Raw genomic sequence first — 17490 nt, 5'->3', positions numbered from 1 at the left:
GCTTACTTTCATATACGTTACTTCGGACCCACTGTATATGTACGTATTTTAGCAACTAATATGCCCTATATAAGTAGAATACGCCTACAGTAGATTGTTTTCATGCTATTGTGCTTTATTGTCTCCTTCTTGGCTGCCAATTTTCCCTCCGATAAAAAGTGAGTATGTTTTTAAAACCCAATTTTTTTGAAAATTTTTTGCAATTTTTTTTCTAGTTCATATTGTGCCGGAGTCTCTTCCACTGCCCAGCGAGTATTTGTTCGAGGCAAACCATCCCTTTTTCTACTACATCACGTTTAATAATGTCGTCATATTGGCTGGACGGACTTCGGCAGAATAAGGGAATAAGAATAGTTATTCATAATTTTACATTTTTCTTAATGTGCATTTTAATAAAATAAACAAGTATTTTAGAATGTATTTGTTTCATTTTAAAGAAAACCTCCCTTGTTCGTCTCAAGTGTCAGTCACACAAATTGCTGCATGCATGACGATTGACTGAACACATTGAGTCAATGGGGCACTGTACTTACAATACCTGAATGACATTTGTAATTAAATAAATTACGATCCTACTTTTATTAGTATACATATCTACTTAAAATTAGTTATTAGTCTTAATTGATATAAACTTAAGAATCATTGAAGTAAATTGTGATCTTATTTAAACACTATCAAAATATAATTAAAATAACATGAAATGACTGAATTATGTTGGTTTTAATTAATGGCTAGGTTAAATGCAATGAAAGGTCCGATTCATTACAAATAGGTATAATCTTAACCAATAATTAGGTGTAAACTACATTAATATGAACTTTTTTAAAATAAATAATTTTTTTTTTGTAATAAAAATTATTATTGTTTATCTTAAAGTAGAGTCTTACTAAAACAACTTTAACCCACAGTCGGTTTAATTTGATGCAGTATTTATTGTCATAAAGTACTATAACTGCTTAAATACAAGTGTTTTATTGACTGAATATTAATTTAAAAACTATTTGAATAATATTTGGGCTTGGATTTTTGAATTCATTCAAATATCGTCGTATGGAAATGAAATAAAAAATTACATAAAAATTTGCGATTTTTGAAGAAAAAAATTATTTACTCGTAAAATACGGATCGTTAATTTTATGCGTCAAGTCCAAGTCAGAATTGAAGGGCAGGATTTTTTTTTAAATAATTAAAACAAAAATATATTAAATTATCTTTTTTATTATAGGTTTTAAACATAAATAACAATTAAAAAAATATTTTTCTACTACCGTGCGTAAAGTGCTCACTTTACACACTTACACCAGGGTGTGTAAAGTTTTACTTTTTACGCACTAGTGCTTAAAAAAGTCGTAATTTGACATGTATTTGAGTGCAAAAAGTAATTTGACGTATAATTTATAACTTATCAACAAATGTTTTGACGTTTTTTTTACCGTAAGTGCGTAAAGTAATTTGATATTTTTGATTTTTTTAATGTTTTCTTCGGTAGTACAAAAAATATTTTGCATCTTACACGCGTGTAAAATCCCCTTTTTTTATTCATGAGAATTGTCGCATGAGCCGTAGGTGAATGTTTCCCATTCATCAAAAAAAGGCTCATTTTACACACTTGTTACTATAAACTTGTTAATAACTATTAATAAATAACTATTCTGTACATAATAACCCAGTATAACTGTCAAACATAATTTTTTCTGAATATAAAAGAAATAAGAAGTAAAAGTAAATTCGAATTACCCATTTACTTTGTTATCTTATTGACAATAAACTCAAAGAACATTTTCACAACAATATTATTTCACCGTACGAAACTTTTAATTTAATTGACATTCCACATTTCTTCCAGGCATTTAAAGGTCTTTCCAGGCAGTTGTAAATAAACAAATGAATGATATCATTGAAAAATATTGGTTTATTGAATTTTTCCAGAAAAAAATGCAAATTTGTCCGAATCTTTTAAACACTTGAACGGATTTTTCAAGCTGTTGAAGCATTTCATCTTCAGAAAATAATAACAATAATCAGCTTTTATTGAAATAAGAAAGAAATTATAAAAAACTTTTACAAATAGGCGATATTTAGCTGTATAGAATCTTACATATAACCTACCTGCAAAGAGATTAATTTTAAGGAAAATTACATATAAGGAAAAAAAAACAAAACAATGGTAAAATAAATAGTCTGAATTTCTTGGAATCGTTTTATTTTAAATTTAATTTTTCAGTTCTTCCAGGCATTTAAAGATTCTTCCAGACCAGGCAGTTATAAAAATAACTAATAATTTTAACTGCATGGAAAAAATCATTATTTTTCAAAGATTTTTGTATTACGATAAATGATTTTTTTATTTAATTTAATGTTCACAGTTCTTCTAAGCACTTGACAGTCTTTCTCCAAGAGGTTATATGTTAAAAAAAGGAGCTTAATTGCATAAACAACTTAAGAAAAAATTATATTCCAGGCAGATCTTTAAATGCTAGGAAAAATTTGTGAATTGTATAATTTTTTCATATTTTCATACTCCCGAATAACGTCAGTTTTTAAAATGACATTTTCCTTTTAGACATTTAAAGGGGTTTTCCAGGCAATTTTAAGACAAAAAAATACCTTTACTGCATGGAAAAATTAGAAGGAAACCCTTATTACCTTGAAATAATAAAAATCTTTTGTAAATTGTTTTTTTTTTTAATTCTTCCAGGCACTTGAAACAGAAGTTAAAAATTAATTTTTACAATTCTTCCAGGCATTTGAAGGATTTTTTAAATTTCATCCAGACAGTAGAATGGAACAAAAAAATTACCTCAACTGTCTGACAACTTGAATAAATTTGAACAAAACCTGTATTGCCCTGAACTTGAAAAAAAAACTTATAAAAAATCTTTAAAAATTATTTTTTTAATTTAATTGAAAAGGTATTTGAAGGTTTTTCCAGGCAGTTATAAGAAAATGAATGCATGAAAAAATTTAAAGAAATCGCTGTTTCTCAAGAAAGATTAAAGACTTTTACAAAATGATAAATGTTTATTTCTTGATAGGAAAATAACCTCAACTACCTGCAAAAGTTAGAAGAATACCTTAATTAACTGGCTTTCAAAGAAGGAATTGAAAGAAAAATGAACAAAAATAGATTTAAATGCCTGAAAACAAAACTTTTTTATTTAAATTCAATTTTTACAGTTTTATCGGTTTAAGGAATTTCATGAATGGGCTTAACTATATAAAAGAAACAAGAAAAATTATTAATTTATTTTTTCCAAAAATTTATAAAAACTTTGTAAAATTAATTTTTTTTTACTCTGTCAGACATTTTCAGAATTAATAGAAATTTAGAAATTAATTTTTAGAATCTTTCCAGGCATTTCAAAGGATATTTTGGATTCTTCCAGGCAGTTAAAGGAAATAAAAAAGTACTTACAACGAACAATGAAACTTACAACAATGAAAATTGTCTTGGTATAAACAAACATTGATAATTTAAAAATTATTAATTTCATCAAAATTTTTATAAGGAGCTTTATTGTTCCCTTTAATAAAAAAAATATAAAAATCGGGTTAAAATTGCCATATTTATGGCCATTTTTTCAGGAAACTTGTGAATTGTTGAAGAAAAGCGTTGACTTGGAATAAATTCATTCAAACACTATTAATTTTGTCAACATTTTCACAGAGAACTTTTTTTCCAATTAAAAACTGTTTAATTTAAAATAAATTTCATCGAAATGGGGCCAAACTGGGCTTAATTATGGCCATTCTTTTCGGAAAGTTAGCGCACCTAGACTTGGAAGAAACAAACGTTGTCCATTTAAAAACTACGAATTTTATCAGCATTTTTATAAGGAACTTTCTTATTCCGAATTAAAAAATTTTTTGGTATATTGGCCAACTTTGACTTAAAACAAATTCATTCAAAAACTCATAATTTTATTAATTTTTTCATTCAAAAACCAATAGTTTTACCAAAATTTTTATAAGAACTTTTTTTGTTCTCCATTAAAAACCCTTTAATTTAAACTAAGTCTCATCGAAATCGGCCCAAAATTGGCACATTGATGGCCCTTTTTTAGGAAAATTGGTCAACCTCGGCTTAGAACAAATTTATTTAAGAACTATTAAATTTATCAAAATCTCCATGGGAACAAAAAAAATATTTTTTTTCTGAATATAAAAGGAACAAAAACTAAAAGTAAGTAGGTACATATATATTTTCACAGTAATGTTATTTCACCGTAGGACACGTCTTTTGATATAACCTAACTTTACACACAATAATGCCTCTTATTTTCAAAGAAGTACAGATTTTCCTTAGTTTTAAATATATAGAATCATTTGCATAATAACAAGATTTTCATTTAATACTATTTTGATATGGTCCGAATATAATACTTGTAATAGCATCAATTATTTCTCCTTAATTGTCTCAAACATAATTAATTAAATAATCTATAATTTTAATTGGATAAATGTAAAAACAAACAATCACAGCCTAATTATTGATTATATTAGAGTGTTTTTTCTGTGTAGGTTTCCTTCCCAGATATAATCTGAAAAATAAGTTTTTATAACTTTTTACTCCATCCGCTTTTTTTTATATTTAATTTTACCAATGTTTGTGTATATTTTAATTTTTTACAATTCATTCATAAAATTATAATAAAGCTTATAATGAAAAAAAATAAGTTTTCTTTAACTCTTACTAAGCCCTATTACAACATTTCGATAATTTAATTTAAATTTTGTTTTTTTTTAGTTCAATTCATCCTTGTGTCCGGATCAACATACCGGAGCCCACAAATAAGAATGATCCTAGATCGGCCATTTCTATATTATATCAAGCATAATGGCCTTTGTCATTTTGCTGGACATTTTGGACATCCTTAACTCCAATTTGGTCAATAAAATATGATTTGAAATGAAAGGTTTTTTTTTACTTAATACGTAAGAAAGCTTCCCGGTAAAATTTAGTTTTTAATAGAAACTATTGATCAGAAATTAAATTTTTTTAGGAACGTACTAATTGAAATTTTGGAAAAAGAAAAACGATGGAATTTTTGGCAAACCTGGCCTGACAATTTGCATTAAAGGCCTTCTAAACTAAAAATATCTCAATTTTTCATAAAAGAAAATAAGAAAATAAATCTCTTATAAAAAGGCCCATATTGAAATTTGTGAAAAATGTTGCAGGACAAACCAAAAAAAAAGCATTTTTGCCAAAAATGTTAATTTTTCCAATAAATGTCCATTTTTGATTTTAAGAACTGTGATCAAAATCTTGAACAAAGAATACATTTTTAGCAAGAGCTGAGGTGAAAAATTGTTTTATTTTAGTGTCCAAAAATCATGTATCATACAATTGGTATATGACTACCAATGTGATAATTATAAAACGGTGCTATAACACAGTCCCAAGTAAGGTCTGTTATGGAAATCTTGATTAGGAATGAAATTTTCAATTTGTTTGCTATTTACTTTGCTAAAATGTATAGCAAGCAAACTAAAATCAAAATTTTACTTTAACAATCCGAACATCTCCAATTTAAACTTATCTATTTCAGACGTCTATTCTGAGCGGTCTGAATACTAAAACTGGAGTTTTTCCTGAATTTGGAAATATAGTTTTATCACACCGATTCTAAAATCTGGCAATACTACTCAGGTTAAGAATAAGTCAGCGTTGTTTCCGAGAACCACTGAGCCCAATTTTGTTGATTTTGTTACACAGGCTGTTGAAGCGAGAGACGCACCTGACGCACGCAACATATACTGATTTCTCAAAAGCTTATAATTTACATGATCAAAAGCTTTTAAGAATTCAGTATAATCTGCGTGCACCTGACCTCTCGCTCCAAGAAGCTGTATTCATGTTTTTTTTGTTAAATATAAATTATCTGAGCTTGATAGTCGATTCTTATACAATTAAAAAAGCTACTAAACTAGTCGTAACTCTACTGAGATCTCAGTCCTTTTGGCGTCCTTCGTTTTTACTCTCCACATTTATGAAATTTCCGTATATTTATATTATTTGCAGATGATCTCTGGTTCTATCGATCCGCTTGTTGCATGATGTAACATTAACTGTATAGACCTAAATATCAAGAAACAAGTCGAAGTATGACTATAAAGAAGTGAAGGTACCTCTTTGGAAGTTGTCACTAATGTAGAGGATCTAGGTATTACATTAGATTAATTTTTCCTATCATGTCATGTCAGCTGTGGGTAGATTATTCCTTTTTCTATAACGTTCTCTACTTTAATAATTCATCTTCGTTTATTTTTTGCATATTCGACCTCATGGTCCTAGTAGATACCAGGTAGAGACCAGACAAGTAGTTTCCTTTCATGGACCCTCTCATAAATATGGATGTAGTTCTTTTGTTGCTAGTGTCAATAGTGATGTAAATGAAGGAACGTTCCCTTCGTGCTATGGCGAATATTCGCGCACGTTCGCGCCCGATAAATCGTTCGTGCGCGCAAGATAGATCGTTCTCTCGTGCGCAAACGTTCGTCAGAGAATTGTCAGCACGATTCCGTATTCCGCCTGCTTTATTTACAAAAACTACTGTCGGCGTCGGCAACAGCATCAATCACAAAGACAAAGCGGCGCTGGCGTCGACAGCGGCGGTTCCCCGAATATTACGGCCGGTCTCTTTTGTAGCAATGCCGACTGTAGTTTTTGCATGTTATTTATGCATTTTTTGTTCATTTTGTGTTGCGTTTAACCACAGATTTATCTACCTAACGCAACGTTACTACTAACGCTTAACTAACGCTTGCGTTAGCTAGTTAAATCTGTGGTTTAACAAAACTTAAGATGTTTTATTTTTGATATTTAATTTAGTCAACACCTTGGATTTTTGGGAAAGGGTCAGTCAGTGTTTGTGTCAGGTGTCTATCCTATTAAATTATTGTTCCTTCCGAAAAAGTTATTTCATTATGCCTAGAAGAAAATGCGAATCATTTGATTTCTTTTCGCATAAAAAACGAGATGGTAAAGATGTTTATGCATGCAAGTTTTGTGATGGCGAATACAGCCGCCACGCGACACGAATGACAAATTATTTGAAAAAGTTTCTAAAATGTCCAGATAATGTAAGGGTTCATTTGCTGAAAGGCAGTGAAATTGTGAAAAGTGAGTATCTGTCTATACCTTCGCCTTATAAATAATATATAACATTTTAATTAAATTTAATTTTTACAAAATTATAAAATCTGAATCTCTGAAAAATTTTGAAAATCAATGCAAACAAATTGTTAAAGAAGTAACAAATTCACCTGTTGTACTTGCTACGTTTAATAAATTACAAGTAGAGAAAACTGGTAAGGCAGTAGCTTTAAAATTACTTGTGGTAACTCGGTGGGGATCTATCTTAAAGTGTATGAAAAGCCTATGGAGCACCAGACAAATATTAAAAATGCTAGCCATTTCGGAAGACATCAGTGACAAGTTAAGCACAGCAGTGAAAAAAAAATTGTCTCGATGATGACATATATTGGATCAAGGTTGAGAAGGTAATGAGAGTTTTGTCACCTATTGTTAAATGGATAACAAGGCTGGAAGGAGATAGAAGGAGAAGAGAAGCCTTTTATGAACTCCATGATGTGTTTCTAAAAGAGGTACCTGGGCTACCAGTCACCAAAAAAAGAGGAAGAAACGCTAATCAAAAACCTAAGTGATCGAAAGAGCAAAGTCGTTTGCAGAGTGCATTTAGCTACTAATATTTCAAGCCCGAAATATCAAGGAATACAATTGTCACCTGAGGAACACTCCGATGGTAAGACGTTTGCAACTACTAACACGGTATCTATTTTTATATTAGGGATACAATTTATTAATACACCGGCCGGCACTACTGAAAATTTTCGTCTTCAAGAAAGCGCAATCGCCGTTGAATTAGCTCAATACATAGCACATACCGAAACATTTGCGAAGCCCTATTTATGAGGCATTGTTGGCAAAATAGATCCTGTAACGTGGTGGCAGGGTTATTGCTCGAAAACAGCTATCAAGGAGTTAGCAGTAAGCATTATGACGCTTCCGCCTTCGTCAGCCGCGACTGAGCGAATATTTAGTAGGTATTCGTTAGTCCATACTAAACGTCGAAATCGTTTGACGGTGAAGGAGAGCGGGAATGCTAACCCATATTGCCTGTAACCTTAATCTGATAGTCAAAGAGTCCCAAAGACAAGGTGAATCAACGTCAATGGAGGTAAACCAACCTCAGTCCTTGGATCCTTCCACGTCTACACAGACAGCTCCTCCTCTGGGTGATCAGGTCCATGATTTATTATTAGCATTAGAATCTGAGAATTCAGTGTGCACAATTTCGATTCCAATAGTAGCATTGTGCCAGAAAGTTTCGATGGGCTTGACTACTCTTGATCTGATCGGTAACATAAATTCTTGTATATTCTTTAAAAACCCCTTTAAATATAATATTTGGTTATTTATGATGAATATTCTTATTCTATCCGGATTTATGAATATTATGATGTTAAGGTTTTTATAAAGTTAGAACAATAATTCAGTGTCGGTATTTTACAAAGCATTAGGAGCATATTGAGCATTTTTCTAGGCATTTTGAGAATTTTGAGCATATAAAAAAAAATCATGAAAAATAAGTTTTTGAATACTTTACCACATCCCAAACATAAATTCTCAGGTTTTTTTCGTTTATGCTTGTTTATTCTCGTTCATGCTCGTTCATGCTCAGGGAGCATTCTTTTAAATTACGTGCTCGAGAATTTTACATCACTAAGTGTCAAGAAACTAGCTAACCATTACTCAGCCTATAGATACTGCTTTATCGGTGGATATCAGTTAAATAATAGTTCGATATAGAGCTCCTTTTAAGCACGAACAGTGAATTAAAATGTTACACATAACATTTACACACCCTGTGCTACTATTGTTATAAAATTATTATTCTTTATTGTTATTTCTTTTTTTTTTATTCTTGACTAAGAAGTGTTTGGCATGCAAAAGTTTCACTTCAGATGTTGCGCAACAAAAACTTTAGTTATTTTATATGCGTTGGATGCAAAAACCTTTTACACCAGAGTTATTTGGAAAGGGATTTTAAAACATATATTAAACTTGAAGATCGGAAAAGTACCAATGTTTGCAGATGACACTTTTATTATACGGCATGTTAAGGAACTAATCGTAGAATCTGATTTTATTGTGCATTTTTATTTCTGAATGTATTGTGCTTTAAATGTCAGATAGATAATGTGAGCATCAATGACGATAGGGTTCTGAGACAAATGAGATCAAACAAGTTTTTGGGTATAACAATTGCAGGAACATATTAATAGGTTGTAATAAGGTTTTCTGAGGGATTGTTTATTTCTATATGCATATTTTTATAGACCTAACTACTAGTCAGCCTTATTGACACATTCACTTTGTAATATATCTTTAGTTTAGAATGGCTTTGTCAAAAACCTTGTTAATGATATTAAAGCAACTTTTGAATTTGAATATGTATTTTATATATTTTGTCCTAATAAAACAAAGAAAACATATATTGGAATTCGCGGTAAAAATAAGACTGATCAAAAATTGTTTTTTTTTAAAAAGGCAATAATTTACATTGAAAAAAAGTAAATAAATAAAAGTGCCATTAATTTTTTTTTATTAATACAGCATAAATAAATAGTGAAAAACATAATTCCAAGTTCATTTCCTAAAGTGCAGTGATTAAAAATTAAACGAATAAAATTCTCCGTACTAAAAGACTCCGTGCCAAAAAATGTATAAGAAAACATCAAAGGAAAAAAAATTACTCATTCCTATGCAAAAATGTCAATGAAAAAATTTTGAGAAGAAAAACAAAAACAAATTATTTTATTTTCTGTACAGCGAATGTCACTAGAGGACCGTCCCATCAGAACCAGTACTAAACCAGTGGAAGATCTTCTACAATCAATTTTTTTATATTAACTTTTATTGGTCAGAAATTTCAAGAGTATTAATTGAGCATGAATTTCAAATATAAAAAAAAATCTGATTTGTTTTTGTTTAATCCGGATTTTTCCATTAATATTCTCTAATCAAGTTATGTAAGTTTATTTTATAAGAAAAACAATATTAGTAAAAGTTATGTCATATTGAGTTATTGCCAGTCGTTATATCAGAGTGTCCTTTTCTCATTATTTCTCCTATTGCTTTAACAGTTTTTTATAATTTTTAGTAAGAAAACCAATCAAGCCAATTAATTTCCTAGAACCGGAGGCAGTAGTATTCATGGACCATCCGTTTATTTATTACATAAGGACGAGGAGTAATGTTACGCTGCTTGCAGGAAGTGTCAGACATTTTAAGGACTATTACGACTATTTTTATAAAAATCCTTTAAAAAAATAACGAAATTTACTATATAAAAAATTTTATTACATAACGTTACAATTGTGCTACGGTATTTTATTTACTTCTAAGTAGAGTGGTGAAGGCTGTTTATTATTTTAAAAATACGTGAGTATATATATTTAAATGAGGTGATAAAGCATTACAATAAATAACTAAACAACAACCACTTCGGTTACTCGAGTGTTTTCCTTTAGCCAAATTTGATAAAATCCGTAGACGCAGAACCATGCGAAGCATAGGGCAGCTAAAATAGAAAAATGGTTAAAGTATTAAAGCGTGCGTCGGGTCTTATTAGATTATGCATATTTGTTTTATGATTGATTAATATTTTCTCTTTAGTTTATAGAATATATGAAACCTTTTGAATCGTTAGGTACTACTAGAAAATTCGTACCATTATTGGATTTTCTAGCTATGTCCCATTACAATTTTAGTTTTTTATAAGAAAGTTTCAATGTTTAAAATAGAATTTGAATTTTACTTTTTCCTATTTTTGTGGATTCTCTGGCAAAGTATTTAAGAAGTTCTCTTTTAAGTAACTTGAATTTTCTGAAAACAATTCGACCCAATGAATGGACAGTTTCGATTTTCTTCCTGGGACTTTCGAATAATCTGGAACGATCTGAGTTGTTTGGTAACACTGGAAAAGCTATACAACTAATTATTTAACAAAAGTCATATTAAATAAAAATATCGCTACTAAACTAACTCAAGAATACGAAATAGAAAAATTTATATAAAAATTTTAATAAGACGTCCGTCATAGCTTATTAAATTATGCATATTTGCCTTATTATATTTTGAAAATGGTCAAGTTCGGAGTAATTTTCTGAAAAAACTATAAACTTTCAAATGGTTTTTCTTGAATTTCTAGAATTTATGAGACCTTCCGAATCGTTTCGTGCTACTGGGAATGTCGTACCCCTTATATTTACTGAAATATAAATACAGTTAAAGTTTTTTGGACAAAAAAAAGATTTTCGTTTTTGTAGACTCTCTAGTACCAAGTTGTTTAAGAAGTTTTCTTAAGATTTTAGAAACACTGCATTTTCTGGAAAAGTCGACCCAATCACTTACTTTGCATGCATTTTTTCCTGGGACGATAAAACTGTCTGAACCCTTTTAAATTATTAGGTACTACTGGAATAGTATATTTGTAGAAAGAATTATAAAAAAAATTGTGAATAATTTTTGATAAAAATTTTAATGAAACGTGCGTCATACCTCATTGAATTATGCATATTTGTATCTTAGTCCAATAAATTTAGACTTTTGAGGCAAAAGACATATTCGCATTAATAATTTTTTGGGCAAATTCAACTCAGAAAATATGAATTTTTATACAATAATGTTTTATAAAAAAACGTGCCTCGGCCTGTATTAAATTATGCATATTTGTCTTTTAATTCAAAAATGGTGAATTTTGGAATAATTTTCTGGAAAAACTATTGAATTTTAGTCTTAATTTGACAATTAAGACGAAAAAAATGGGATTTTTACATGAAATTTTAATTTTTTTGTAATAAAATTTTAATTTCAGTTTTTTCCAATTCTGTGATTAGTATTTAAGAGGTTTTTCTAATATGCAAGAACTTGAATTTTCTAGAAATATTCAACCCAATAGCCAAGTTTGAATTTTCTTCCTAGGACTTTTAAACAATCTGAATCATTTTATGGGAATCTAAACCATGGGATCAATGGGAAAGCCATACGACTAATTATTAAAAAAAATCATATTAAATATGAATGCTAAAAAATTGTAAAAAATATAATACAAGAAAATTTTGTATAAAAACTTAAATAAAACGTGCGTCATAACTTATTAAATTATGCGTATTTGACTTATATTTCGAAAAGGGTAAACTTTGGAATAATTTCCTGGAAAAACTATAGAAATTCAATATCCCTTCTTTGTTTTTCTAATACGTTTATAATTTTTGGGAAATACGTACGCAAAACACCAACCTTAGCGTATACCTAAGATTAAGATAGCCATATAGGTTTAAGAAAGCGAAAAATGTTTATAAATTTTCAGAAGAAAGTCAATAGTTTCTCTTTTATGGATTTTATTGGACTTTCTAAATTGTTTGGTACTACTGGAAAAGTTATACCGCTTCTTATAATTGTTAAGATCTATATATACTATTAAAATTATTGGGACAAAAAAAAGGTTTTTACATAAAAAATTACATTTTCTAATATAGTTTTTCTCATTTTTGTAGATTCCCCGGCAAAGTGTTTAAGAAGTTTTCTGGAATTTGAAATTGCTTTGAGTATTTCCAGAAATCTCAAGAAACAACTTGAATTTTTTGGAAAAACTCGACCCATTGGCCAACTTAGGATTTATTTTCCCAAGACCATTAAACTGTATTATTTTATAAAAAAAAATAATAAAACGTGCGTCATAGCTTATTGAATTATGCATATTTGTATTTTAGTCCAATAAATTGACACTTTTGAGGCAAAAGACATATCCGCATTAATCATTTTTTGGGCAAATTCAACTCAGAAAATATGAATTTTTATACAATAATGTTTTGTAAAAAACGTGCCTCGGCTTGTATTAAATTATGCATATTTGTCTTTTAATCCGAAAATGGTCAATTTTGGAACAATTTTCTGGAAAAGCTATTGATTTCCAAAAGTTTTATCTAACTTTTCTGGAATATTTGCAACCTTCTATATGGTATTCCTTGTTTGGTACTAATGGGAAAAAGTGGTAATCCCTAAAGATTTCGAGGTACAGACAATTAATGTTCTTGGGACAAAAATAATTAAGACTCAAAAAAGTTAGGATTTTCACATGAAATTTTTAATGAATTTCTGTTTTTCCTAATTCTCTGAATAGTAATGTGTTTTTTTAATATTCTAAAACTTGAATTTTCGAAAAATATTCGACCCAGTGGATTTTCTTCCTGGGACTTTCAAACAATCGGGAACATTTGGTATCAATGGGAAAGCCATACAACTAATTATTTAAAAGAATCATATTAAATATTAATGACAAAAAATTATAAAAAATATAAAACTGTAGAAAATGTTGCATATAAATTTCAATAAAACGTGCGTCGTAACCCATTAAATTATGCATATTTGACTTATACTCCGAAACCATGCCATGCCACACCAATTTTTGGACAAAAAAAGAGTTTTTACATGAAACTTTACATTTTCTAATACACTTTTTCTTGAACTTGAAATTTCTTCGAGTATTTCCAGAAATTTAAAAAAACTTGAATTTTTTAGAAAATTCGACCAATATAACATTGTATTTATTTTCCTAAGACCATTACTGTCTGGATCCTTTTGAATTGTTTGGTATCACTGAAAAATCCGTAGAACTATTTATTTTTATAAAAATAAGGAATTGTGGATATTCTTTTATAACAATTTTAATAAAACGTGCTTCATAGCTAATTGAATTATGCATATTTGTATCTTAATCCAATAATTTGACATTTCAGAATATTATCGAATAATAATGACTTGTGATGTTACTTACTTCGAAACACCCGCTTCTTACAATTTTTGTAGTCATTCTCTTTTAATTATTTTTCACTTTATTATTTTTTATGTTCTTATTTAAATTGGCTATTTTACATTGCATTGCTTAAATGTACAGATTTTTATATTAAAAACTTTTAAATTTATCTTTACGTCCATTGCTTTTAGCTTTATTAGTATCGTGTTTAAAATTTGTCATTTTTATAAATTTTTCTCATTGTTTTTTTAAATATACTTTTACTTTATACTTTATTTGACCAGCCTCATGTCCATAATATACATAAAATGTATAAATAAATTATCTTATAGTCAGAAAATGGTCAACTTTGAGGCAATGTACTAGAAAAAGTATTAATTCTCAAAGGTTTTCTCTAACTTTTCTGAAATATTCAGAGCCTTCTGAATCATTTGGACAGTGCTACCCTTTATAATTTCCGAGATATGTACTATTAAACTCTCTGAGGCAAAAAAATTATAAGAAATTTCTAGCCCTGAATTTTCATGGAAAACTGCACCACATTTTCTTTTTAGAAAACTATTGAATATTGAAAATATTTTCTTCAACATTTTAAGAATATTTGAATTGTTTGGTTCCACTGGCAAAGTCCTATGGCAAATTATTTTAACAAAACATATAAAATAATAAGGCCAAAAATATGAATGAAAATACAAAAATCTGTATAAAAATATTAATAAAACGTAATTATAAATTAGTACAATAAATTCGCAATTGAAGATGGTATTTTTTGAGAAAATTTAATATTATAGACTCTTGAAAACGTTATAAATAAATAGCAAAATAGGCTATTTAATGGGCATGTAATATGAATATTTATTAATTGATTGCTAAGTAATAATTAATTATAAAAATTTGATATTGCATGAAATCGTAAAGTAAAAATTCTAATTGTCAAACAGTATTTTTTAATAAAAAAAAAATTTAAAAAAAAAACTAAATCCAGTGGAAGAAACTCATTGTTTTTCTCGTATATTCATATATACGAGATATTTAATTATTTAAGTAAAGTTTTTCCAGTTTCGTGTTTGTGACCCAATATCTTCAATATTGCGGAGGGTTGTTGGGTGGGGTCAGAAATAACACAGAAACCTGTTTACTTAAATGTCGATGTTTCGACTTATATTAAGTCATTAGTGTCCTGAGGATGACTTAATATAAGTCGAAACATCGACATTTAAGTAAACAGGTTTCTGTTTTATTTCTGACCCCACCCAACAACCCTCCGCAAAGTTTTTCCTGTTAAAAAAAATTTAATAAATACTCACCAAATACAATAAAAATCACTAAAAAAGTAAAATTCCTATGGGTGTTGCTAATGTGTATAGTAGCGGCAAATAGACTCAGAAACACCAGTAGGGCATAGAAGAAGGCATATTTCTGATCCCTCTGAAAATCCACCATTAAAAATAAATTACGTACATTTACAAAAAATACCTTTAGTACTGCGACCAGTAGTAGAACGCTCAAAATCAAATTGCAAATAGCAAATCCCATGGAAAACTTGAAAAATCCCATTTGGAAATCGTCGCTGTCCATGTGTCTTAGTTTTAGGCTGCATACTATGATTCCTATCACACCAAATAACTGAAAATTCATCAGAATTAGACTAGGAAATGATTAATATTTAAAAATGTAATTTATGACAAAATTGAGAATATTTTGATGAAACTTTAAGGCACATTTTAACAGAAAAATGCATGATCAATATGGGAACATAACTTGAGCTGGAAATTATATCAATTTAACTGGAGCCAGGAATATTCCATTTAATATTTATTTACTGTAAATTGAAATATTTTCATATGAAATATTCTTATAAATTCCTTAATTAATTGAGAAATTTTATCACATGAATACTCGAGTATAAATAATTAAAAACTGACTTTCCAAAAAAAAATACAATTTAAAAATTGTAATGGGGCTTCCAAGGTAAATTGGCCTGTTTGAAATTGAATATTTTTAAGCACTCTATTACTATATAGAGTGTTTATTTGATCTTTATGATTACCCTAGACTATAATTGATTAAAAAATGCTTTTTTCGAAAAAGAAATTTAAATGTTTTTTCATTTCATTTGGACTATTCTTAAAAATTCTTTAATTAATTGAAAATTTTCAACAAATAAACAGTCGACTATAATTAATTAAAAAATGCCTTTTTCCAAAAAAGAAATAAATCGCAAAATTACTCTAAACCAAAAAGACTTTTCAATATTAGATTTTCATTAAAATAAAAATGTAAACTTTGACATTTCAAATTTACTTCGCGTTCAAAAGTTTTCCACATTTAATCGCATGACAGCCTCATTTGCGTTTTCCATTTTTAATATGTCAACGTCAGCTTAGCAGCCACTACTATATATAAATCCTCGATTGTATTTAATCCCATAATTTTTTTATAGCAAAAATTTAAAAAAAAATGAACTTACGAAGTTGGCCAGCATAATAATGAACCAACTGACCGTCAGCCTTTTATTATACACCTTTTCCTCTTGCATTTTGGCAAAACTTGTATCGACTGTTTTTCTTTGTAATTCACATCACTACGTGTCCGCCAGACTGCGTATCAATTATTTCCGAAAAATTAACTTTCTAAGAAGTCGTTTCTTTGAGCTTACATAGATTTTCTAACTTCGAACACTATTTTCCTCCACTTATTTTTCGTCTAGGGGCGATACCATATAACTTCAAAATAATTCAACGCAAACCATCTTATTTTCTCTAAATAGTCACAGATTTAATAAAGAAAAAGACACAATTGCAATGGTTATGACTATAGAATTATTGATAAGCTAATTAAAACACATAAGTTTAAAGTTAAAAACTCGATCACATTTCAAAAAAATTAAAATAAGCAGACTTTGATCCTATCTTGACTAAAGGCATTGATAGGATTTTTAAAGAAAAGGGATCAAATAGATAGGAAAGAAATAGGATCAAAGTTCGACCAAGTTAAGAAATCTTTTAGGAAAACCTAAAGAAAAAATGAAGACCAATAAAAGGTCTGGCATCTATGAGATAAATTGTAACGATTGTTATAAGAAGTTGTACGTACGTCAGATTTAAAGCACATGTAGCTTATGTAAAATATTGATTGATATTATGTAATAAATTGATTGATTTACTCTTTAGTTTTAGGCATGTGTCCATATTAATAATTAGTAATAAGATACACAAATTAGTAAACAATTATATACGAGCACGACTGTCAATGTATCGTTGGCATATTTGTATTACAATTGTGCAGAAAACATCACACATTAATTAATCGGAAATAAATAGATTTATTTTAGTCAACTATGTTGGCCCAGTTATTCCGGATATATGAAATATAACACATTTCTACGTTGTAAAATTAATTATACTAATGAATTCTCAAAAAAATTTATTTCGGTAATAACTCGAAAAGTTAAAAAGATTGCGGTTTCCAGTTTACTAAAAACTTTCTGTTATGCGTACTTTTTATTATGTAATTTGTAATGCATGTCTTTTTTCTAGATAGGGCACACATTTGAAATTTACCAAGTATCTGGAATAGAGTCAGCGCATTTAAAGGCAAAGATTAAAGACATATTTGACAGGATTCACAAGAACGTAAGTGG

General features: G+C 28.8%; 2 protein-coding genes across 7 annotated transcripts in view; one reads left to right on the top strand and one right to left on the bottom strand.

Annotated features, from left to right (window-relative positions):
• LOC126733826 (antichymotrypsin-2-like) overlaps nucleotides 1-10410 on the top strand; it is a 60350-nt gene extending 49940 nt beyond the window's left edge. For 3 of the 6 annotated variants that reach the window (XM_050437237.1, XM_050437239.1, XM_050437238.1), the window contains one exon: nucleotides 216-416. In XM_050437237.1, coding sequence (XP_050293194.1) covers nucleotides 216-340 — 125 coding nt within the window. In that variant the 3' untranslated portion in view covers nucleotides 341-416. Of the gene's footprint in view, nucleotides 1-215; nucleotides 417-4747; nucleotides 4916-10190 lie in introns of those variants that run through there. The other 3 variants (XM_050437232.1, XM_050437233.1, XM_050437236.1) reach the window with 2 other exon arrangements.
• LOC126733828 (uncharacterized) lies at nucleotides 10369-16564 on the bottom strand. The gene is made up of 4 exons (XM_050437241.1): nucleotides 16318-16564; nucleotides 15324-15473; nucleotides 15155-15275; nucleotides 10369-10610 (listed from the first exon to the last, which is right to left on the bottom strand). The coding sequence occupies exons 1-4, from the start codon at nucleotides 16384-16386 to the stop codon at nucleotides 10519-10521; spliced, it is 432 nt and encodes a 143-aa protein (XP_050293198.1). The 5' UTR covers nucleotides 16387-16564; the 3' UTR covers nucleotides 10369-10518.
• Between the last annotated feature and the right edge of the window lie 926 nt (nucleotides 16565-17490).

This window comes from Anthonomus grandis, chromosome 3, assembly GCF_022605725.1.
Source record: "Anthonomus grandis grandis chromosome 3, icAntGran1.3, whole genome shotgun sequence".
In the NCBI taxonomy this organism is placed as follows: Eukaryota; Metazoa; Arthropoda; class Insecta; order Coleoptera; family Curculionidae; genus Anthonomus; species Anthonomus grandis.
Note: the sequence above shows the minus strand (reverse complement) of the source record. Positions and strands in the feature narration are given on the sequence as shown.